Source organism: Elephantulus edwardii, unplaced genomic scaffold, assembly GCF_000299155.1.
Source record: "Elephantulus edwardii isolate Elephantulus edwardi_28Jun2011 unplaced genomic scaffold, EleEdw1.0 scaffold00006, whole genome shotgun sequence".
In the NCBI taxonomy this organism is placed as follows: domain Eukaryota; kingdom Metazoa; phylum Chordata; class Mammalia; order Macroscelidea; family Macroscelididae; genus Elephantulus; species Elephantulus edwardii.
In genome coordinates, this window is record NW_006399756.1 from 17791098 (window position 1) to 17816647 (window position 25550).

General features: G+C 45.0%; 1 protein-coding gene across 10 annotated transcripts in view; it reads right to left on the reverse strand.

Moving 5' to 3' along the window:
* The window catches only part of TCF7L2 (transcription factor 7-like 2 (T-cell specific, HMG-box)), a 237454-nt gene that overhangs the window by 9610 nt on the left and 202294 nt on the right, over positions 1-25550 (reverse strand). For 9 of the 10 annotated variants that reach the window (XM_006879931.1, XM_006879930.1, XM_006879926.1 and 6 more), the window contains 6 exons: positions 18309-18441; positions 15646-15748; positions 13458-13544; positions 6546-6671; positions 5806-5965; positions 5226-5333 (listed from right to left, as the gene is read on the reverse strand). In XM_006879931.1, coding sequence (XP_006879993.1) covers positions 5226-5333; positions 5806-5965; positions 6546-6671; positions 13458-13544; positions 15646-15748; positions 18309-18441 — 717 coding nt within the window. The remainder of the gene's footprint in view (positions 1-5225; positions 5334-5805; positions 5966-6545; positions 6672-13457; positions 13545-15645; positions 15749-18308; positions 18442-25550) is intronic. The other variant, XM_006879929.1, reaches the window with a different exon arrangement.

Genomic DNA, 25550 nt, shown 5'->3' on the forward strand with positions numbered 1-25550 from the left:
CTAGAACAAGAAATCATCTGAGTTCCTTTCCAAACTTCAGGGTGGTCATCCAAGAAAGGGGCATGAATCCACCCAATCTCTCACATTTAGTCACACAGCTAACATGCACCCTGGTGGTGCAGAAACTAAGTGCGTGGGTCCTACAGAAAGGTTAACAGGTCCACTCTCCCAATAGCCCTGTGGGAGACAGATCTGCAAACAGTCCCACAAAGACAGTAAAAAACCCTCTGGGGCAGGTCTCCTCCTTCTACTCTATCACACAGTCCTCATCAGTCAGAATGGACCCACCAGCACCCGAAAACAATGACCAAAGAGAAACTCCTGAAGAATCATCAGCGAGGTGCCATCTGGACCCACCAGCATCCAGCAACAATGACCAAAGACAAACTCCTGAAGAATTATTAAGGTTTCACCAGAGTCAAGTACAAAAAGCTATAACCGTGATTCTTGCCCTACGGGTTATTCCATAGGGCAGGGAAAAAGTGCGTGCATGCGCGCGTGTGCGTGTGTGTGTGTGTGTGTGTGTGCGTTACAACCTTGTACAGGAAATTATTACATTGTGAACCTGTCAGCTCACTTTATAAGAGACAGTTTTTGTAGCTCAAATATTTACTGAACACATACAATGTACGTTACAGGTATTGCTTCACTATCCCAACTATATAGATAAGGAGACTGAGGCTCAAAGAGGTGACAACTTTCCTGAGGTCACAGAGCGAGCAAATAGTAGGACTAATATATGAGCTCACCAGGCTGAGGCTGGGAGTATGTCCTGGTTCCATCCTCTTCACCATCAGGCTACAACGCACACATAGCTCATATCTTGCTCACTAAGGAGATGCCATTTTTGAGTCAAGCGACGATGAGGTTCACAGTCATTCAAGTTTTCCAACCTGATCTTCCCATATCAACAGTTAACACGAGTGCCATGCCATCTATGACAACTAGTGTTGCACGTAAAAGCAACAGTGTGACATCCCCATTTGTTTCAGAACCTCTTTGCCTCAAAAGCCTCATGATCAGCTGACATCAACTCTGGAAGCCAAATGGGTAACGAGAGGCAGAGAACAAGAGCATCGCTTGGTCTCTGGAAAGAACATCTCAATCCCGCCTTCCAGGTGGAAGAACCAGGCTCAATTCTAAGACGATGCACCTCACAGTGCTAGCCACCACCTGTTAGTGGGGGCTTCAAGTTGTGATGATGTTGACCAGCTTTCAGTGGAACGTCCAGACTAAGATGAACTAGAAAGCAAGGGCTGGCTATCTATTTCCAAATACCAGTCAGTGGGAATGCTGAGGGTCACAATGGTGCTGTGGTGGATGGGACTGTCATGAGACAGAGACCAGCGCGATGGCACCAACATGGAGAACCTCAAAGTAGAAGCCAGAGGAGTTTAGCTCCATGCTGAAGGCTCCAGGCTCCAGAGTCAGCTGCTCCAGAGAAGGTACTTTCCTTCTCTCGGGTCCAAAGGCTGGGGCCCTTTGGTAGATTTATCATAGTTTTCAGTCCTTCCATTCGAATAATTTTATATCCCTTGGGAGAGGGATAGCATGCTTGTAAAGGTGGAGGGACAGAGCAGGAGAGGAAGACCCAAGATGATATGGATTGACACAGCGACTGAAGAAATGGGATCAGGCCTTTCAGAGACAATGAGATTGGCTCTGGACAGGGCAGGTTTCAGGGCTAAGGTACACAGGGTTGCTCTGAGTCGTGGGAGACTTGAGGGCAACAACAAATACAATGAGTTAAGAAAAGGAGCTAAGAAGAGGGAGGGGGGAGAAGAAAGAAAAGGGTATAAGGGAGCTCTGGTGGCCTAGTGGCAAGAAGCTGCACTGCAATCCCAGAGGTATATGGTTTAAATCCACCAGATGCTCTGCTGGAGAAGGTGGGGCAATCTCCTGTACCAGTCAGATCAGATTTGACAGCACACACACACAAATAATAAAATTAAATTAAAAAAAGGTATAGGAGTTTGTATGGTCATGTACTGTGTCTCAAAAGCCTTTACTGGCCCATCTTCACGGTTCCCTTACAAGTGATAACAAAGCCACCTGGCTGTCCTGCAACAGATGCTAGGGTCTCATTTTCATTTCTTTAGGATGTTGTCAGCTGGGCACAGAACAGGTCCTGAAATGGAATTGAACATTCTGCTGCCCATCGGAGGCTGTCAGTTTAGGATACGGAAATGAGTTACTCATGACTGAGAAAATGATAATTTAGACTAAAGGCTTCTAGAGGACAGGGCTGGTATGCTAGTTAGAGAAAGGGTCACAAGAAAGACAAGGCTTGGTGGATGTTGGGGGCGGGGACTAACTCAGATATGCAAATGGCTTGTTTTATATCACTGACCTAACAAGAAGATCTGGGGACGTGTGTATGCATGTGTGTGTGTGCGTGTCCATCCTAAAACACTAACACATGTTAAATATCATTGTGGTACCAAAATGTTTCTCTTGTATTCTAGAATGTGCCCAAATATGACTGTTATTCTCAATCCTCAATCCTAAGGTAGCTACATTAAGATTGTTGTTGTTGCTATATGCCGTTGAGTTGCCTGTGACTCATAGTGACCCTACGTACAACAGCCCTAACCCCTGCTCTATCCTGTGCCAATCTTATTGTCTCTGACACACCCACTCCCATTCCCCCAGTCACTCAATCAATCCATCTCATCGAAGGTCTTCCTCTCTTGCGCTGTCCCTCTGCTCTCCCAAGTATGATGTCCTTCTCCAAGGACGGTCCCTCCTTGCAACATGTCCAAAGTATGTGAGACAAAGCTTCAGAATCCTTGTCTCTAAGGAGCAGCCTGGTTTAACCCTTTCCAGGACAAACCTGTTTGTTCTCCTAACAGTCCATGGTATATTCAATATCATAACCACTTGACTAGGAAAAACAGTAACAATAAAAAGGCATGTGATTATCATTCTGAACGTAACTCTTGAATTTACAGAAAAAGTAATTTCTAAAAACTTCCTAAACTGGTTAAAAAGAAATGCTGGTAAAGCCCTACCACAATCAAATCCATAAAAGCTTCAACTCTTGAGTGTTACTGCACTTAACTGTTCCCTAGGTCAGGGAAAGAACGAGGGAGAAAGGGAGTGGAGGGGGAGAAAATGGAAGAGGGGGTGCAAAGGGGGGAAGGGTTAAAGAAAGAAGAAGGGGTGTGAAGTGAGGAAGGGGGAGGGAAGGAAGAGGAAAAAGAAAGACGGGGTGCAAAGGGGGTGAGGAAGGAAGAAGGGGTGTGAAGTGGGGTAGGGGAGACGGGTGTGGAGGTGGAAAGGGAGAGGGGTGAGAAGTGAGGAAGGGAAGAGGGGTGAAGGGAGGAGAACACACACACTCACTGAATCATGAGAATTAGAATCTGCAAGTTCCTTTACAAATCACGGCAGTCTCAATCCTAAATCCACATCTACTGCTAAGCTTTCTCTCATCTTATCAAGAGTTCTCATATCATACTGAACCATTATCCCAATGTAAAACTCAGCTAACGTCATTTCAGCTGCCGCATGGGCCTTCTGAACCTAGAAAGCATGACACAAAAAGCCTCAGGCGTTATCCCATCGAAACGACTCCCAGGTACACCATTCACAGCACTTTTTTGAATCTATTACAAAGTCTGCCTTGTACCTGTGTGACGACTACCTTGTAGAACCTCCTGGACCCTACACAACTCCAGGGGGCACCATTCACACTTGCCGTTCCACACTGGAAGTACAGTAATGCTAATTAGCCTGACTCCACCATTCTAGACTCAAGGAATGGCTCTGTAGAGACCGATTCCAAGAACTGTGGACTGAAGTCAGGAGAACAGGCACAGTGCGCCTGTGTTCCGAGGCCGGGATCCTCCTCACTGCTGGGTTGGGAGAGCAGTACCCCAGTGGGAATGCAGTGACTTTCTAACGTTCTCTCTCTTAGTGTCAGAAGCTGGGCTCCCCCACTGCAGACGTACGGGAGACAAATGGAAAAGGTCCTGGGCAGTTAAGGCTTGGCATCTGCCCATCAGTGAGGTGGGCTCTCAGCAGAGCAAACTACCCACTGGAGAAGTCTTAGCCCTGATTCTGGTTTCAACTTCCAGAAGGGGAACAGTCTAGAGACTTGGGTTGGCATCCAAGGGTGACAGGGCCTGGAAGGAGATGGCTAGAGATAGTTCAAGGACATGGGAGTCAAGCCTGCCAGGCTGTGCCCTCCACATTCCATGACATACAGGCCAAGGAACAGACTAGTTCTTTACTAGTGGATACAAAGAAGGAAGGCTTGCAATAGCCACTCAGAATAACAGAAAGTTACCTTCACTCAGCGCCCACCTGCAAAGCCCTACCTGTCTGTGCAGGTGTGTTCTGACCTCCTGATGAACCATAAGTACCAAAAGAATGAGAACTACATCTGCTTTCACTCTGAAATCCTACAAAACTGTACAGTAAGTTCGAGACCAGTAATTGTTTCACGGGTCCCGACCCACTCAGATGGGAAACATCGGTGCAGATGATATCAAGAGGAGAGGCGGGTAAGGAGAGTGGACTGGCAGTCATCTTCCATGGCTCCATGCCATCAAGAAGGCTGGAAGAGTCAAGTGCATTAAGATCAGTTTTCTTTAGAGCGGATGGTAAAATCACTTCCTAAGACCCCGGGCCAGGTAATAACTTGCCAGGTGAAAAAGGAGGCATTGCAGATCCGTCTAGAAGGCAGAGTTCTAACTGGTGTCTGAACAAAATGCCGAATAAGCCACAATGGTGGAAAGTCACAGAGAGAACCCAGTAAGAGAACAAGCTTATGGGAGAATTGTAGGCGTCACAGCCATCACAATTGATAAAGACCCAAATCGCATTTGTCCTGAAAATCAGGGAAGGAAATGTGACAAATGCCATAGCCAACACAGAACACCCACATCACAGAAGATGTACCAAAACCGCTGTCCCAGCTGGGCCCTAATATTCAGCCTCTCTCACTAGAGGATGACTTCCAACAGCTATGCTCAGGGATACTCCCATCAGAGATAGTCCCTGGAACACCAACTTCCCCTGACTTCCCCAAGGAGTCATGGTGATGCTGAATGGAGCCACAGTGGAGGCCAAGGCAAGGCTCTCCAGCCTGGTGTCTGGGTGAGCCCAAGGTCCCCAAACCAGGCAGTGTGCATGGCTGCAGGGCCTGAGGCAGGACGGCAGTCACCATGCTCTTTGCCCATGTTAACACACTATTCTTACATCTGAGAAAGGGGCCCACTTACATAGTTATCCCGTGCGGACCAGCCAGGGTAGAGCTGCATATGGAGTTGTCGTTCCTTCCGGGCTAGTTCATAGTACTTTGCTTGCTCTTCTCTAGATAATGCGTGCCACTGAGGGGTGCAGGGAGGAAACAGACATGCAAAAAATGTCACAAAATACATTATGGCCACGTGCCTTAGTCGAGCAAGTACATGTAGAATTGCTATTATCTGCTGATACTGACTAGCTTTCTAGATCCTGGCATTAAAAACCTGTTAAGTCTGTTTCCAAAGGGTCACAGCCATGAATTAAATCCTCTGGGCCTTATTCGACTCGCACACACAGGATACCATGACTTGGACCTGACTCAAACGGCCTTGGGTTCAGGTCCTGGTCCTAATAGCAAATGCTCAGACAAGGGCCTGACTCATTGGTAACACTGCACATTATCTTAGTATTTGCTCTCTGCCCCCAGGAAGGAGGAATGGCTCTGGTCAGGGCTGCTCCAAATCTTATCAGAATGGGATCAGGAAGGATCGTCTCCACATGTGGGGACAGGGACATCTCCTAGCTCACTTCCTTCTCCCACTGCAGGGAGCCTACCCTCCGCCCGAGGATCTGGTTGATGGCTGCGCTTTCCTTCAACGTGCACTCGGCTACGACCTTCGCTCTCATTTCCTTCATATACAACATGAACGCGTTAAGAGGTTTCTTGATGTGGGGCTTCTTCTTCTCTTCTTCCTTTTTGGAGTCCTGATGCTTTCTGAAGAGAGACAAGACAGACAGACAAACTCCATCAAGGGTCACACAGCTCAGCTTTCTCTCCGGCAGGGGGCCCTGGCGAGGCTTCTGACACCCAAATCCAACTGTCTAGACTGAAATGCCTGCTTCTACCTTTAGTCTTCTTCACTTGGCAAAACAGATAGAGGAAGCACAAGACTTTGAAATGATGACTTCTCAAAGATGGAGACTTCTGCTAGTTTCACAAATACACAATTTTCCCCAAGTCCAAACATCACATGTGGCTTTTCTCCATCCTGATAAGGAATCATTTGTCATTTCAAAACAAAAACGCCAAATGTACCATTAAGGGGTTAGGGGTCCACTCCAGTTCTACAGAAAAGACTCCTGGTCTTCCCTGGGTTGTGTGCACCCAGTCAAACTCTGCCATGCTCTATTTTCTCCCCTCTGTGAGGAACCCACAATGGTTGGGGGTTTACCGGACTCAAACCCGGCCAGGTCACCAGAGGCTGAGAATCAAGCCCCTCCCCAAGGCCACCACTGCTCTATTGGGCCACTCAACCCTCTGGCGACAGAGAAGGGGACAGCAAGAGAGGACTTACGAGCTGTGCAGGGAACCGACGTCACTCTGCGAGGATTCCTGTTTGACTGTCGGCGTGACTATGGCCGGATGGGGAATGCCGGTCGTGTGGAGAGTATGATGTGGTGGGACCATATGGGGTGGGAACCTGGAAGACAGAAAGCTGTGTAAATCGTCAGAATAAAAATGAATGAATGGGGAGGGATGCGTATACACAATTAAAAAAAAAATTACAGCACGTAACACTCACATGAATGAAACCTAAGTCATATGAAACCTGTCAGCATTAATTAGCGATAAATGAAACATAATGATGCTCATAATGTCATTAAAGCCGCTCTTCCCCTTCATTATTGCTACTGACATGAGACATTATGATTTTTAACATCTTTAGCAAAAGACAAATTCAACTGATGTACTTGGGCGGAAAAGTGGGCTCGGACTACCTGCTGGAAACGGCACGTCCACTTTCGTTCTGAGGCCTTATTAGTGGCATCTAAGAAGACAATTTCCTAAGCCCTAATCTGCTCAAGACTGAAAGGGAAAAGCTTTTGTTGTATATTGACAGCCAAATAAAATATTAACGTGGCTGAAGTATACACAGATTTTTGACAGTGCTGGGCATGTCTCATTAGAGCTCATTCTAGTGATGGATGCGATGAAATTTTTATCTTTCTTCAGCTGCTAGGTCCCTCCGTTTTAACAAGAAATGGAAGAGTGAGGCACAAAGATGGGCAGCCCACCCAATTCTTCCCTTTTGGATCGCAGCATAAGTCGCTGAGATTTTAAATACGTTCGTATCCCCTTGTGGAAAGAAGCAAAGAAAGCAGACACAAAAATGACATTTTCACTTTGAATTTGTATGTCTGCTCCAGGACGATCCTCCTCCTCCTAGGATTTCTGGATTTTTATGTAACAACACGTTTCTCTGTGCCTTAAAAAGTCTTCTGAATGACTATGAAGATTGTAAGCGAAAATGAAAAAAAAAAACAACAAAAACGTCTTCTCGTGTGGTGCTGGTGATTTTTAGGAAAGTTCTCGGAAACTCATTTTCAGGTCTAAGCAGGCATTTCCGTGGAAATTAGCCAGAACATGAAAGGCTCATTTTAAATTTCAAAACTTTCCCCCTAACTGCAAACTAGTAAGTGGATTTGGCAAACAGCTTTCACATGCTCTGATATGCTTTCGAGTCATGAGGATTTGTACTGGGTTAGAAGGCACAATTCTCTTGAACTTACGTTGTACTTGGGTAAGAGCAATCAAGAGAGGTAACAGAGGACAGAATCCTGAGAGAAAACAAAACAGCCAGCCTCCTATTCCAACCTGGTGTGCTTAAATCAGGGCAGCCTGGGCTTTATTCAGGTAAAGGAGAATACAGACCACAGCAGAGCTTTCCCAATAAATCCCAAGCCAAATAAGTCCAAGGAGCCTTGGCAGGAATAACCACTCGCTCTGCAAGGTGGCTGGGTCAGCTGGATCTTAGTCCAGACTGTGGATGGGAACTGGGGGTACAAAGGAGGTATCATGACAGTGGTCTCAAAGGGACCCTGCCTTTATTTACAAGGCTCTCTTCATAGGAGGACCAGAGATGAACTCTATTTCCATTGAGTCAAAATAATGTGCTTGAAAGGATGAATGAAAACCAATCTCTAACACCTCTCACTAAAATAACAACAAACAAAACCATAAAAAACCAAAGTGCTGATTTGAAAACTGATGAAAAATAACTAAACAGAGAAAATAAATACCAATGAGGCAGCATTTTGAAGAGGGCACAATGACACTGAACTTGGAAATGGCATCTCAATGGGCCCTCTCTTGTCTTTCTTTGCCTTTAAAAATAGAGCCATCATTTGAACTATTATATATTTGATATGAAGTTATTAACTTGTAGGTGCAAAGTTAGTATTTTGGGTTTTGTTAAGAGTTGTCTTTTACACACAAGCAATAACAAAATTTAAAAAAAGTCAGTGTTCAAAATCCACTTCCTAAACAACATGCCTCTGGAAACTCTATGAACTTTGATAAATATTGATAGTTACAGAAAGGCTTCAGGCCTTTTGTTCATAGGGTCGCTATGAGTTGTGCTCAACTCAATGTCAATCAACAACAATTAAAATCAAGAACTGCATTAGCCTATTTGTTGTTGTTGCTTATATATTTGTATATTGTATATTTGTAGTGTTGTTGAGTTGCCTGAGACTCATATGATTCTATGCACAATAGCTCTGAGCCCTATCTTATCCTGAGCCAATTTCACTGTCTCCAACACAACGACTTCCATTACCATCTTTACTAGATCAATCCATCTCTTCCTGGGTCTTCCTCTCTTATGATGTCCCTCCATTAGTTCATTTAGGGGGTCCTGCAGGAGTGGCATCCACTTCTTAAATAACACGCCTTCGGAAACTCTATGAACTTTGATAAATGCCAATAGTTGTAGAGGGGCTTCAGGCTTTTTGTTCGTAAGGTCACTATGAGTCGTGCTCGACTCGAAGGCAATCAACAACAACAACAACAAAGCAAACAACTCTTGGAGCCCCCAGAGAGATAAGGAAGTCCTTAGGGGCACTGGGGGTTCTTGAGCTAACCCCCACCCACCCTTCTCTCATTCCTCCTTTTTGCTCTAAGGCCTTGGAGGAAACACAAGGTAAGAAGATGTATTCTTGGAAGCCACTAGTTGAAGCAGTAGGTGCAGTGGCAGCTTTTACTGTGAACTTTAAAGGCTTGACATTCCTCAAAAACATATGTTCCCTTCCTGCAGAAAGAGTATAGGTGTACAGACACTGGGGTGGGAGTGGGAGGAGTTGTGCAGAGGAGGAAGACAGACCAAAAAAAAAAAAGCACTGTAAAGGTACACGTGCAAGCGTTTGTGCACGAAACAGCAGAGATACCACATTTAGGAAAGTGGCGCCCAAGTGCAGCAACCAAGACCCAACACTTCTACCTCCATACACCCATCCATACACCAGAAACACTGATAGCAGAGGAAGAGTGTTTGTGCTTGTGTTTGTGTGTGAGGGTGGTATGCACGCTTTCACTTACGAAATTTCTTTTTGCAGACAAATGTTTCACGAAATGCAATAAACACCCTAAAAATTCTAAGCAGCTCATTATATACCCCCGTCTGCTTTCATGGCTCCGAGCCAGAATATAATGATGAACCTTTACTTGTTAAGGACAACTAATTTTTGTTTCTGGCTGTCTCAGGGGCTCCTCTCTTACTCACTCTCGCTCTGCCTCACTGTTGACATGTTCCTGTTAACTGCATGTCATCTGCCGGCCTTGATTTTATGCACAAGCAGTGGGATGCACTTTCCTGTGCAACAATCCTGCTCTGAGTTGCATTAGATTTGTCATTATTCTCTCATTTTCCCCCTTGCACTTGTAACATTTCATCTCTTCCTGCCTTATTTTTTGTGAGTCACGGTGCACCCACATTATGGTTTATACATGATCTCGCTCCCTTTGAAGCCGGCAGATTTCAGAGCCCGCTCTCGTCAGGAGGAGAGCCTTGCACCAATTTAGTAGGCTGAGGGCCCGGAGCTCCAACATCTCAATCTAAAGGGGGTCACAGGGTGGCACAAGTGAGTGTCAGCAAGAGCTGTTTAATTGCCAATCTAGGCTTCTCCATGGTGTTTAAAGTATAATGACCCATCACTTAATTCTGAGAAGTCCTGGCCCCGCTGCTGAATAGAATGAATATCAAAGGGTGTTCTGGAACAGGGCAAGCTGCCTACATTTCCTAGAACTGCCATAAGTATAATAGACCTATACTTCTGTCGCCCCATTACCACAATAATGTATTTAATTTGCTGTATACGATTTTAACTAGCTACCTTTCATAAGCCCTACCTGGGGAATCAGCTGCCAACCCTGCACTTCGTGCCCCTCACCTTTCCTCCCTCCACTCCCTTCATGCCCCTGCCCACCTACAAATCACCAACTCACCTCCTAACGATAATGTGATCGATAAGCTTAACCTCAAGCCTTATGCTGTGATTCCATCACTGCTTTTAACCTCTGGAATCCACCAAATAAACAAACATACAAAATATGCAGGTATCTAAGCTGGCCACTGGGATGCAGGGAGAAAGTGCTGCAGATTATGAACCTCTTGGACCCTAGTCTCCCTCTGGGAGATTCCTGGTTCAGTTCCATGTTTTCTGAGGTTGTGACTACATTATTTAATGAATGAAACCTCCTTCTTCACAGAAGAAGTGTTTTCTCCCAACCCAACCTACAATGATTTTTGAAATTGTGGAAAGCATAGCTTTAGGATTACACAATAATCCTTCAAGAATTACAAATGGTTTGTTTTTATTAATGAATGATATTCTCATTATCTCCCCCACCAAAATCACTCTTTGGCAGACAGGCAAGGGGCACTTGGAGCCACCTGGCTAACCCGTCCTCTGGTCTTGGGCTTCCCACGCTGGTCTTGGGGGAGGAGGCTGGGGACAGCATCTTTGCCATGTAATGCATGCTAATTGAATTATGTGCCATCATCAAAATGGATTAGTTGCTTCAGCCCATCAGGAAAGTCTAAACCTCCACCGATTTAATTAACTTGACTGAAAATCAGATGAACAGAAGATAAAACTATCATTAGGAGCAATTAGTGACTACTTAAACATACTGCTGCCAACCAGTTTGTAAATAAACTAGCAGTTCCTGAAAAATTAGTCAGAATAAGTCAGAGATAGGAAATGGAGAATACAGGGATATGAAAGATGTGTCTGTGTGTGTATTTACATATACATACGTTGACTGTGTTATAGACGAATGTATCAATATACTTATTTGCAGAAAAAGCACAAGATTTTCAATATATTGAATGTTTTTTATTATTTTATTATTTTTTGTGTACCATCATATCATATCATATCATATCATATCATATCATATCATATCATATCATATCTGATGGGTGTAAGAGGAGATTGCCCCTCCTTCTCCAGCACAGCATCTGGTGGATTCAAACTGCATACCTCTGGGACTGCAGTGCAGCTTCTTGCCACTAGGCCAACAGAGCTCCCTAAAACACTGAATTTTTTAAAATTTTTTTACAGATTGACACTGTGGTGTTAGCCTAAAAGTTGGCTTTTTTTAAGCCATTTTGCAACCTGTTACTTTAACGGAAAACACATGGTCTTGCAATTCAGCATGGTTTTGAAAATAAGCATCAGCTGTGAGACCAAGACAAGTGAAAGAGTACTTCCCACACTGTGCAGCAAGACTTTGAGGTGAGCAAGGCTTGTGGAGGTAAGAGCCTGGAGAGAGTGAGACCCTCGTGGTAGAGAGACTGTGGCAATGCTGTGGAGAAACTGTGTCGAGGTGTGACCTAAGGCTTCCTGCATTTGTGCTGGCCATATCTGGATTTTGCTGTTCCTGCCTTTGATGATGGAAGGAAAAGCTGCTTGCTGAAATGCAAGTTGAGCCTGGACTAACTGAGGAGCTGTGCCTTAAAACTTTTGCGGTAAAATCTGGACTTATTTTGGATGATACTGCAATATTCTTTGCCTCTCCCATTCTCCAACTTCTTTTCCTAATAAACCCCACTGTTGGTACCATAACTGTGAGTCAGCACTTCTTGCTATTGGCGGGGCCCTACAAGCACCGTGGGGCTGGGCTATGGAGTCTATCTGCTTTCTCCTCCGGGGTAGTGAGGGGCTGTTCTTACACTCCCTGGACCTTTCAGAGACATTCCTGGCCCTGTGTCCCTATGTCCTGGTTCCTCCACGTGAGCTAGACACACTAATGTAAAAGACTGTTAACTGAAAGGTTAGTATTTCAAATCCACCAGCCATTCCAGTCCTTTACCATAAGCCCATGGAAGGAATGGAGTGGACTTGAAAGCAATAGGGCTTGGCTTTTGCTTAGGCTAATGGTAGTCACTCTCAACCACTTGTCCAAACTGAGATGTGCTTTTAGGGCAAATTTTCATTGGATTTCGAATACCAAGTAATCCCCACCCCCAACATACACACAATACAGATTATTCGTAAAATCTCCTTAGGAGATGTTTTCCAGTGAACACATGTTAAACAATGACATATTCTGCATATAGTTGCTTTAAATAAAATAGTAAAGATAATATCACCTCAATAGTTACATGGCAAATGTTATATAATATTTTTAATTAAGATAATTTCATTTGGTTTTTTCTACCTTATTTTTTTTTAAATGTGGCTATTAGAAATTTGCATTTTTGGGAGCTCTGGTGGCCTAGTGGCAAGAAGCTGCACTGCAATCCCAGAAGCGCATGGTTCGAATCCACCAGATGCTCTGCCGGGAAAGGAGGGACAATCTCCTCCTGTACCAGTCAGATCTGATCTGACGGTACACAGACACACACACAAAAATAATAATAATAATAATAATAATAATAATAATAATTAAAAAATTTGCATTTTTATATGTTTCTAATATTTCTATTAGACATACTCCTTTAGAAATGTGTGTGGATTAAGGGCAGAGAGTCCTTTCACATTGCCTTATAAAGAGGCTAACTCTGAAAAAGATCAATACTCTTTCCTCCCATTCTTCCTTGTTTAATAATAAAATCTCTTTCATTCTGTCCTTTCTTATTCAGTAAACACTTAAAAAGAGAAAAACAAACCAAAACCAGACAATGCTAAAAGCAAGCAAAAAATTCCCCAATTTTCCTGTCAATTTCCTTCGCCCCTCTTAATTTTTTTTAAAAAAATATTGTTCAGTTGACTAAAAAAATTAGCCCTAAAAGCCTTTATATCACCTACCTTGGAAGTTCAGGTCAATGTCTCAAGATAATCTAGGAGGAAAGCCTAATATTTTAGTATTGAGGCCATTAACATAAGTAGGAGCAATTCCTGATGACGTGGTGGAGGTCTATGAGAACGTTCCTCGATGCTACCCATGGCCTGGGCGCAAGGCTCCAGTTCCTGGAACTCACCTGGACATGGAAGCGTTGACGGTCAGAGCTGTGGGGTAAGGGTGTCTGAATCCTCCGGTCGTGATTGGATACACGGGCTGACCTTGCCTACAAAGAGGTGCGCAAAAGGTGAGTGAGTGGAAACACAGATGGGGGTGGGGAGCCAAGAAGTACGGAAGGGGGAAAATTCTCTCTGCACAGTAAGCTTTATTCTCATTTGATCAGAACAAAAATCTTGGGGATTGTACAGGAAGGATCAAAGGGAAGAAACACAGAACAATTTGAATGCCATAAATCTGATAGGAATGGCTAATTAAATTTTATAACCTCTGCTTATGTCAATAGAGACCCTCTCCCCAAGCTGAAACTAGGTGTTTTGTTGTAATAATTAAAGGCGAAGTCTCGCTTGCTTTAATGGAGCCATCACACTAATTGAGGGCTACACATCCAAAGGAAAACAATAATGAATGTAAATTTATACCAAAATAAAGTACAGTGAATCAAAGGACTTCAGTTGCGCTTTGGGCCTCTTTCGGTATTTAGATCTTGGTGAGAAAACATTAAATTAACAGAGCTTAATTTGTAGCCTTTTGTCAAATTAACAAGTGTTGACAAGAGTTACCGGGGGGAGAGTCCCCAAGAAGAATTGTGGGTAACCAATAGACAATCACACCTCATTACAATAATTAAAAAATACAGCAACATGCAAAATAGCATCCTCATGAAAGACACGCAACTTTTTCTGACAGAGGGCTGTCTAAGTTGGCGATTCCTTTTTATCCGGCCTTCAAATATCTCCCATCAGCTGAGCGGGGCACATGAAGACTGAGAACTAGTCAAGATGTGACCCATCTACTGAAGAAGAAATGGGTCAGAAGCTCTTGTTCATGTCGACTCTCCAAAAAAGAAACAAGGGAATTAAACCCCAGAAATACGCACCTCAGGCTGGTATTTTGTCTTACACATTGCAAAAGCTGGCTTGTTCCGTGTTGTTTAGAAAGCACTGAATCTATTTCACTACTAAATGTCTGTCCTAAGACTCAAACTTTGGGATTTTTCCAAGATTTAAAATATTTGTTAGGACTTAACAAAATGTTCTGTGTTTTCTTTAAAAGAATAGAAATCACTGATAAACATGGAAAAATACGTACACAAACCCTACAACCACATCTCTCTCTCACTCACAATGCACTCCTATATATTAAAAATCTGTCTATGGTCTGTGTAAACTATACATCTTAAGTTGTCTAAGACCAATTAAAGGAAACTCTGGTGGCACTGATAACCTAAAAGTGGCCAGTTCAAATCCCCCATCAGAACTCCATAGGAGAAAGATGGGACTCTCCTCCTGTACAATTTACAACCTCTGAAAACAAGCTGGAGGATCAGCTATGAGTCAGTTCCAGCTGAACAGCAATGAGCCTGAGTTGAAGGCCCATTAATGGAGAACGTTATTTTAAAAGAAGGCTGAGTAACAGAAAGACAATGGACAAGACAAGTAAATGAGCACTGCCAGACACTGGGGCTGAGACACTAGGAAGGCCCCATGTGGTGGAATGATGGTTCAAGCTCTTCAGCTCTCACTTCCCATAGTTAGGTAACCCATTCACTGTACAGAGAACTTTTACTAAGGAGCTTCTCAACAGAGCAAACCTTACATTGCTGTCAACCTTGGGAGTGAGGGCTGAGAAGGGCTGGCGGATTTGTGGGCTTCTGTGAGACATGCCTAACATGGATTTAAAAACTAGGCTGCTCCTGTACCCATTCCTCTGCCTCCATATATACAACTCTGAAAAGGAATGACTCCCCATTTTATCCAGTGATAAGAACCCATTTAGGGCTCAAAAATGGCACAAGGGCTATAGACTCGCAGAACACTGCATGCTTCTTTAGACAAAAACCTTCTTAATTACCCAAAGAATGTTAAAGGTACCTTTGTCCATAGAAGGGAATCTAGGGTTCAGAAGCCTACATTATCACTAGCCTTTACCCCATATAATCCATCTGAATGACTAGTGACTGGCCCGTTTCCCCACTTGACACCTTAGCAAGCAAGTTCCCCCAATGTTGCTTTCCAAGGCGCGTGCGCGCACGCGCCCACACACACACACACACACACACACACACACACACACACACTCTCACAGGATAAATAATAAAGCATGCCCATGTAAAAACGAAAAGGAAATTAAAAAATGGAACTCCTTACTGTGGTACTAACCATCCTAGCGGATGGGGGATTTGTCCTACGGTGCCAGGCGATAGCGGGTAATATGGAGATATATCTGGAGGGTGCGGAGGCCGTGGGATTCCTGAGAGAAGAAGAAGCAGTTTAGGTACAAAGAATGGAGAAAAGAGAAGCTGTTGGGGGACAGGAGCAGGGGGAGACAAAACGATCTCTAATTCTAGCACAATGTCTTTTTCAAGTTTATGGTCATAAGCATTCTCAGTATGCTTTAGTCTGTCCTTGGCTCTCTAGTAAACGAATGTTATTTCCTTCTAGATAGACTGGTACACTAGGTGGAACTGAACAGACCAGAAAATGCAATCCCGTATGACTCCTGTGATCATCTGAGATTGTTGGGTTTTTAAAAAAAAATTAAGTGCTTGGTACACAGTAGATGATAAGTTAGTAATTCCTTTGCCCTTAATTTGTCAATTTAAGCTTTTAAATTCAAATGACTAGCCTACCCAGAAAAGTTGCTTCTGATTACTAACACACTTTGTGAGTGACCTCTTGTCTTCTGGAAGATTGTTCTTACTTTCTTTTGGGAAAGGAAAAAAAAAAGACAAAAACTCCCAAACCCCAACTCCTTTGGAAGGTATGTATCTCATCTTAAAAGATCAAGTGTAGCAAGAAACTGACCAAGTCCATCTGATGTTTCCTCCAAATGCAGAATCAGAATGAAGAGGTAAGGGATGGTAAAGGTTTGGTAAGCTTGATTCCAGAATAATCTAGTCGGCTAGAACACAGAGTCACCTGTGTGAACTGACCCCACTTGCTGGCTGGGAAGAAGGTACTGAACCTCTTTGGGGGCAAAAAATCTTCATGGGGTACCTGAGTGGGTCCTAGGCCCCAAGTCACCACAAGTACACACACTAAAATTTATGGGGTGCACATCCAGCAGTCATTCTAACAGAGCACAGGGCTGGGGCAATTCTGACAGGAAGCCAGCCCCACATCTAAATGGCAAGCTGAGAGAATACCATAGAACTGAGCAGATTTGGAAGGGAGTGAGTGGCACGTCTGTGGATGAAAGTTATTTCAATTTTAAAAAAAAATCACTCAGGAAGCTTTTAATCTGTAAATTAAGTTCTCCCTGGGTGACAATTCCATCCAGGCATTGCTTTCTCTCTATTACAAAAACCAAACAGATTAACAGGGCTCGGACCATACACTGAGCCATTTGCACACTTGAAAGAATGTTCGCCGAGGATAAGTAAACAGTCCACAGACGTTAATCATATGTTTTACGATAACCATTTAAAAGCTATTCCCTGTACTACCATTATTTAAATGAGACGTGGTGCTGCCATTCACATACAGAGCCAGGCCAGCTAGGGGCCTCCTCCGCCTTCTCCCCCACCCCCCCGCCATCCAAGTGCAAGGCTGAGTCCCGACAAGCACACAAAGGGAGCTCAGTAGCCGCCAGGCCAGGGGGGAAACCAGCTAATGTGTGGCTTCATTCAGGGGCAGGGAAGGCCGCCTAAATAGGCAGCCTACCTCAGCCTGGAACCAAACAATCCCCTCTGACAAAGTGACACCAAATCACCATTTTAAATCCATCTTTCTAATTAACTAGCTGAGAACAGGAATCCCTAGCCAGTGCTCAGGCTGGCAGCGTTCACCAGGCGTTAAGCCATTCCCCTAAAGCGACCCCACTGTGAGCTGTGGCTGCTGGCTCGGTTTAAATCTTGTTCTAGGGGGCGCTAAAGAGCATTACATTACATTACACTACACAGTACATTATGAACTGGGCTGCTAACCAAAAGGTCAGTGGTTTGAATCCATCAGGTGCTCCCTGGAAGAAAGATGAAGTGGTCTCCTCTCATCAAGAGTTCCAGACTCAGAAACCTGATGGGCAGCGTCCGCGAGTTGTAACCAACACGATGGCCTGTTCAGTTTGTTTATTTATAAGGGGCATCACAAGAAACATCACCTTTCCTTTCTCAATCTCTCCTCTTTCGGAAAAAAGCCATCAATGAGCAAACGTGATGGGAGGAAGAGACAAGTATCAAAACTAAAGAGGAAGTGATAACTTTGGACTGATATCCTACTGCTTGTTCTAATGAGGAAATGATGAAACGTTCCAGGGTTTTGGTTTTCACATCTGTAAAATAGGCTCCATAAGACCAAACATCTTGTAGGAGAGAAAGAACCTTAATCCATCAGCAAAGCGAGGCAGGACCGAGAGGCGTGGTCTCTGGAGGTGGCACCATCAAGACACTGTTATGTGACTATAGAGTCCTGTCACCCTCAAGGGAATCAGGATGACAGGGGTCCTCTCCTCTCAGGAAGCTAAGAGAGAATCCATGAGAGGTGGCCAGGAACAACCACGTGTTTCAAGTCTGCTGAAAGGAGATACCGCTGGAAAACAATGAGTGCTTTATATAAGGTTCCCACAGGTTAGCAGACGCTTTAGGAGACTGTGAGGGTCACAGTGACTCTTCAAAATGGAGAGGGAAGTCACTCCTGCATGATGCCACGGCGTCCCCAAAGAACTTCCCTCTCAACACCCCAGAAAAGAATGGGAGTCCTTGACTGCCCCTCCAGCCCAGTCCTCCACCCCATCCCCTTCTATGGCTCCTATGTGATCTCAACAGGTCTTCTGGGACCAGCATGCTCTCTTAGTGCCCAAGCACATGACTTACCTGTTTTGGGGTCTACATCGGCTGGTAAGTGTGGAGGTGGATTTCCTGGGGTGAAGTGTTCATTGCTGTACGTAATAAGAGGCGTGAGGGGGTGTACGTGGTGAGGGTGCTGCACAACCGGCACTTTGTTCGACTGTTGGGAGAACAGAGAAAGCCACCATCAAGCTAGTCCCAGCAGCCGGCTCCATCCCGCTGACACCTTCTTCGGTGACATCAGAAGATACATTCCACATATACCCACCCATACCTCCCCAACTCATTTAAAAATAACAGACAGATGTCAGGTCGTTCTCTGCATTGGTTTGCTTTAGTTTTTACCTCCCCACTGAGCCTGGCTTTTAAAATACCTCTGTCATCACCGGGACTCCATCACAGTTTACACCTCCCCCATTTGCAGGTAGGTCACAAGCAGGAGGCTTTAACCCCCTCAGTCTACTGAGTTCCTATATGTGGGGAGAGATTATATACCTGAAGACCACTGGTAGAGACCTCCAGGAGGTACCCAGGCTTCATGGGGGCCAGTTATGCCTTGGAAAATCTTCACTTGCAGGGAAGTCAGCAGGGCCCCAATCCACCCCTGCTATAGGCTCCTTACTCCCCCACCCCCCACCTACCCACCCACCCCCAGCCCCTGCCCCTGCCCCGTAAAAACATCAGAAACGCTACAATCTGTTACAGACAGGGGCTGAAAAGCCCCACTCTCGCTGGGGTTGGGAGTGTGAACTTTACCAGAAAGCTCTAAACTGTCAGGCAAGCACCTGCATATTTTATGCAGATTACAGCAGGCTTCATTCTTTAGGAATTTCATTAAGAAGTCATGGGGGACCGCCAATAAATTAACTGGATGATGATGAATTGGGCTAATAAAAGGTATGCATTTTAGAAATGGGCAGCTTTAGAAAACAAAGTGCAGGTATTTTGATGTTTGGAAAGGGTGGGGAGGTGGTGAGAAGCAGAGTAAAAAAAAAAAAAAATCCAAAATTAAAAGGAACGCATTTTGAGAATTTTCTGGCTGCCATGACCAGACCTTCCCAAATTATTCTACTGGCCTTCTCTCACCCCGTTCCCAGCCACCCCACCTCCTCTCCACTACACTGTGCTGTAACTTAGCTCAGCAAGATCACAAAGAAGAAAAAAAAAATTAAGCTGAAACAAGCGAACTACTGGGCCATTTACTGAGAGTAATCCAATTGCAAAAAACCCTATTCCCAATAGAGGATTTTCACTAAAATCCTACAACAGGGACATTTAACCAGATTAGGTACCAGCGAAGATAAAGAGGCTAGTATTAGATGATGAATGGATTAGAGTCAAGTTTCATTTTAGAACGTGTCTTCATTTCCTTTTATTACTTTTAGGAAGGCACAACTTGCATTAACATCAAGGCAAAGGAATTGCATTAAGAGAAAAGAAGGAGGGTTCCAGTGCTGCCCACTAGTGCCTCCTGAGCTCAGGGACCACCGAGCAGTTCTCTCTACCATTTTTTTCTTCTTCTTTTTAAAAAATGAGTGTGGAAGGGGTATAATATATGGTGAGAGTATTCCTTACAACAATTAGTTATGATGAAGGCATCATCAAAAGATACTTTCAGACTACGGTTTGAAAGAACAATGCCCTTTCTAGATGTTACAGGGGGGAGGGGAAGACAACAGAAAAAGAAGTCACCAGTTGAACAGTCTGGTCTATTGACTCCCATAAACAACTGGACTCTTTGGAGAAAGTAACCAGCCAGTTGCTCACAAGTGCCTCTTGTTGCGAGTTGCTGTTGTTAGGTGCCGTCCAGTCGAGTATGACTCACAGCGACGCTATGAATATGAATAAAAGATCGGAACCCTGTTCTATCCTGTGCCATCCTCGCACTTCCTGACACCTATGAGCCCAATGCTGCAGTCACTGTGTCAATCCACCTGGTCGAGGGTCTTCCTCTCCTTTTCTGACCCTCCACTCTTCCCAGTATCATGTACTTCTCCAAGGTAAAGCACCTCCTAGCAACATGCCCAATGTATGTCAGGCAGAGCCTCCTCAAGCTTGCTTCCAAAGGGCATTCCAGATGCAGCCTCTCCAAGACACATCTGTTGGGAGTTAGTATGCTGGGATCATTGCTAAGGGCAATTGAGGCGATTCTCAATGAGTGACAGAGTAGAACTGCCCGGTGAATGTTTTAGGCTGTTCTCTTTATGGGTTAACTCACAGCAACCCTATATGATAGAAGAGAACCACCCCATAAGGTGTCAGAGGTTGCTGGGGGTTTTTTATCCCATTAAGCAACTGGTAGGTTCCAACCACTGAGCTTTTGGTCAGCAGCCAAGTGACTAACTGTTCCACCACCAGGGTTCCTTTAGAATTCCTAGTACTTAAATGAAAAGTGACTAAAACAGAGGGAGCTCTGGAAACCAGTAACATTCCCTCAGTCAGTAGCCATCAAGGTCAGGGCAAGGCCAAGCACGAAAGGACAAAGGACTGCTTGGAAAGTAACTGATACCAAGTTCCCTCAGAGGTGCACTGAAGTCCACTAGGAAGAAGGAATGGGATCGCGGCTGCTCTCCAGACTCTTTTCATTTGCTTGGGAAGATACACACTCTCTCCCACAGGAAAAAAGCCATCCAGCCTGGACCGTATAAAGTGAAGTGTGGAAAACAGCAGGGAAATGGGAAGAACCACACAGGGCCCAGAAGCGAAAGTGTCAACTCAGAGGAGGAAGCAAAGAGGATAAATCTGTGATGGGGTGGAGGGATGGCACGCAGTGAAACCTCCAGTCCTCAACCCTGGCTGAGCAAAGAAAGCATCAGTTACAAATACTGACTCGTGGTACATACTCATGAGATAGGAACTATCTCAGCTAGGACCTCATTCACATGCTTGGGCTCAGGTCCTAGGTATCTGGTCTCTGACCATTAAACATCATGGGTGTATCTTCCACTGAGTCATGAGGAAGAACTCCAAGGTCAAAGAATCACATGGGCACAGGCAAGCCCGGAGGCTTATGTTCTAATCAGGAGTCAATTTCTAGGATCGTTTCCACACGCATGGAGAAGGTTTAGTACAGAATCTGTTGCCCATGGTAAGCATAGGACTAGGAGTTTATTATTGTTATGATTAATTTTAGGGAGGAGAGAAATGGCTGGGTTCTATCTAAATCAAGAGAGCCAAGATCCCAGGGTTGTCTTTTAAGAAAACCTAGTGGAAAACAGGAAGGTGAGGTGGAGCTGGTCTCCAGTCTCTGCTTATGTAGTGAATGATGAAGGCGGCACGTGTGAGAATCGGTAGAATTAGGTCAGTCGCCCTCCTCTCTGATGCACATAGGAAAAGAAAAGTGCGTCCACAGAAGATGCATCTTGTTCTGTCAAGGTTCCGGTATGACTGAATAGAGCCAACAAGTTTTTCATGTTCAGCTGAAGGTTCTATGGCTTGAGGGGGTGAGAAGTTCTAGGGTTCTTGCCAGCCAGGCAGATCCCTGCAAATGACCATAACCATATCCCTCCAAGCTGAATGGTTCCCAAACAGGTGGGAATATGATTACACCTTCATAAGCCAGCATCTAATCACTGCTCCATTCAACCTGCTGACCCTGGATTGCTTTAATTATTGGGGGATTTTCTCTCTAGATCATATTAAGCCTAGCACAAAGTTGTATGTGCATTTGTCTTAGTCCCACCATGATAGCTCCTTACAGACAAAGGCTCTGTCACGGACTTCGTGTCTCTTCTGATGCCCAGCCTTTGGGAGTGCTGAGCAGAGTGTTATAAGTGGCTCGGTATTGTTGTTGTTGTTCTGTGCCATCAAGTCAGTCACTTGTGACTCACAGCAACACTATGTACAACAGCCCTGAAGCTCTGCTCTGTCTTGAGCCAAGCTCATTGTCTTTGACACACTGAATGCTATTACCCCAATCCTTGAGTCAATGCACCTCATCTAGGGTCTTCCTCTCTTGTGCTGTCCCTCCACCCTTCAAAGCGTGATGTCCCTCTCCAAGGACTGGTCTCTATTTGCAACATGCCCAAAGTATGTCAGACGGAGCTTCAAAATCCTTAAGAGACACCAACTGCAAACATAAAGCGTTCAAGAAAGAGTAAGATGGAACCTATCACACAGACCCCTTTTGAATAAGAGAGACTCTTTAAATGCAGTCTACCTGGAATCACAGACCAGAGCTGGCTGGTACTTCAGAAACCACCCAGTCCTGCCTGTATGCACTCTCACATCCATCACCTCAGTGGCAACAAGACCTGCAAAAGAGCTTTAGAACCCACTGCACTTCATGACCAGAGTGAAGTTTGTGAAAGCAAGAAAGACCTGGGTTCGGATTCTACTTCGCCAGTCTAATAGTGTGACTGCTCTCCTGTCTCTGTGTCTGCTGCTGTCAATAGCACATGAGAACTGTGTCTACCTCACTGGGTCCTTGTGGATCTTAAAATAAGGCAGTGCATGCACATGCAAAGGTGCACAGTTCTCGGCACACAATTAAACAGGGACTACAATGAAGCTTTAACTGATACAATATGACGGATGCTAGCGATGAGGTTAGCTGTTTCTCCAAAACCAAACCCCCCTGCAGCCGAGCTGATTCCGACTCATAAATGACCCGCCTCTGGATTTCTGAGGCCGTAGATCTCTAGAGGAGGAGAATGTCAATCTTTGTCTTTCGTGAGCAACTGATGGATTTGAACCACTGACCACTCAGCAAGCAGCCTGATACATTATGCAGTACCAAGGCCCCATGGGTACTCCTCTAGTCCCTAACTAAACTCACAGGCTGACTTCACTCATTCCTAATGTTAAGATGTTTGTTAGGGACATGGTGCCAAGAATGGGGATGATTTGGGGCCAATTTTCCTCAAAAAACACATGCTTCTTTAAAATGTGCTATTTTGTTAATAACTATTTGACTGTATCTTTTAAGGGAAAACCATCACATAATTATGCTAAGGAAGAATCCCAAAGGATGAAAATTAACTAGGAAAAGCTGAACAACATGCTCCTAGAATCTTCTGGAAACACAACGCAAGACAAATCAAAAACTTTCCTTAGAATCTACCTTCTCTTTGAACAATTCCCTCCTCTGTAAGAGAGGTTAAGAACAGTATGCAAAATGGTGCCACTCTAAGAAAAGTTCAGAGGTGAGTACTTTTGTTCCATTTTTTTAAAGTATAAGTCAGGGGAGAGGGCAAAGATTAACTTTCCAGAAGATGTCCACAGAATCTAAATGAAAGCAACAGTCTAGACTCTAGGTGCAGGTGGGGTAAACAGGCTGCCATATGGACCGCTTTTCCGTGTATCTTTTTTTAGAGACCAAGAGCCCAGCGTTCAAAGTAAACAACTGTCACAAAATCAACGTGCCTTTCCCTAAATATGTCCACAATCATTTCCATCAGTGACCGACAACTAGGGCTCAATGTTAGAAGGAACGATGACTGTGGGAAGCCATATGGAAGAGCCAAGGTTACTGACCTTTTTAACTCCTTTGAGAGTATAATAAAACCCACGAATGTTCACTCCACAAACACAGCAAGTAAGCATGAAACAAACAGTCCCTGTCATTTCAAGGGGTTGTGATACAAGGGTACCCCAGACCCCACCACCAACAGCATCTGAGAAACATCCCCTAGAACCTCTGGACACTCTTGTCAAGGGGCCATGAGAGGTGAGGAAGCTGTAATAGCCAAAGACCGAGAAACAACTCCAATGCTCGCCACAGCAGTTGCCATTGAGCATTAAAAGGCGTCTTGACCCTCTATCAGTCTTTGTGTTCTTGAGTGTGTGACATACTTTCTTCCATTAAGAGTTCTACGAGGAGGGTGAAGCAATCCAGCCCAGGCCACTGGCCCAGGAAGAGTGGTGCTTTCAGGCCTCACCTGCCTTGCTCCACGTCAGGGTGCCCTGCCACTCCCCCATTCTGTCTGTGCCCACTTGGTGATGCCCAGGGAGGTTCACATGGGGACAGGACTAGTTGCCGTGTGGATTGGTAGAATGGAGCTGGATGAGATCAGCCAGGGCCAGGCTCCCCAATTGGATACAGATGCTTCTGAACGCTCTGTGGGAACCAGTCCTCTATCCCCCCCCACACCTAGCTGCCACCTGGACCCGTTTCAGCAAACAATGGGGCCTGCCTCCTCCGAACCAAAGCCCAGGGAGAGCTAAGAGGCCCCAAAGGGCATTGAGGATTAGTAGCAGGGCTTTTATAACATTTTGCTGGTAAACAGAGGTCGAGGGTAAAGAACATTTAATGGGATGTTTCTGCTTCTTAAAGGTACATACGTAATATCAGGGCCCAGCAGGACTCTGACAATGAGAACACATTTTGTGTGGTTAAGTTCCAGGCTAACAAGAAGCTAAAGGAAATACCAGCTAAGAAATGACCCTAGCAAAAGGAGTAAACAATACCTATTTGAAAGGATCAAAACCTCAGCTAACTAAATCATCAGAGCTTTACGCTTTCTACCTGGAGAAACTGCATTTTCCCCAAGTCTTCTTCTGTTCCATTCATTAAGCTCTATGGGTTTTGAGCCCTGAATAGTTAAATTATGAAGAAAGTTTCCTTTAACAGCGAAGTGCAAAGCCTTTCCACCTCAAGTATTCGCAGAACTATCCTGGGGAGGGGGGTGTCTGAGGGGATGCGGGTCCCCTGCACCTAACCTTTCACCTCTCAAGGACCCTTACGGACAGTGTTCTGCACCTTGGCCGTGCCACCCTCATCGCTGGGCGCCCACACACCCGTCTGAAATGCTGCTCCTAATTTGGAATCTGGCAAGTGAAAGATGGATTAAGGCACCTGGAGGTCAGTCCCCGTGCTAGCCCCCCTCCCCACAGCCCCTCAACCTTGTGTAACTGTGGGTAATCTAAAAGGGGAGAAAGCTTGCCATTCACCTCACAAGCTATTAATCAACAGACGCTGAAAACAAATAGGACCACTGCTCACCCCAGCCTCTCCACTGGCCCTCCTCTTCAATACTCCCCTAGTGCTCCCTCTTTCTGCAGAAGAAAAATGGGGCCAGAGAGTGCCTTTACGAGCCCAGCACAATAAAACAAAAGCAGCACAGAGATGCATTTGTCAGCCTTTTCCCCCTCCTCTGGGTGGATGTGGAAGCTCTTCAGGGGTCTTAAATTACCAGCCCTCCCAGGGTCTGAAATCAGCATTGGGAAGGCAGACCATTTGCACCAGGTTGAGGAGGAAAAGGGGGTTTATTACAGCTCATCTTCCCTGCATTCTCCAGACGTCGTTTACTTGTAGCTGCACTGAGGCCA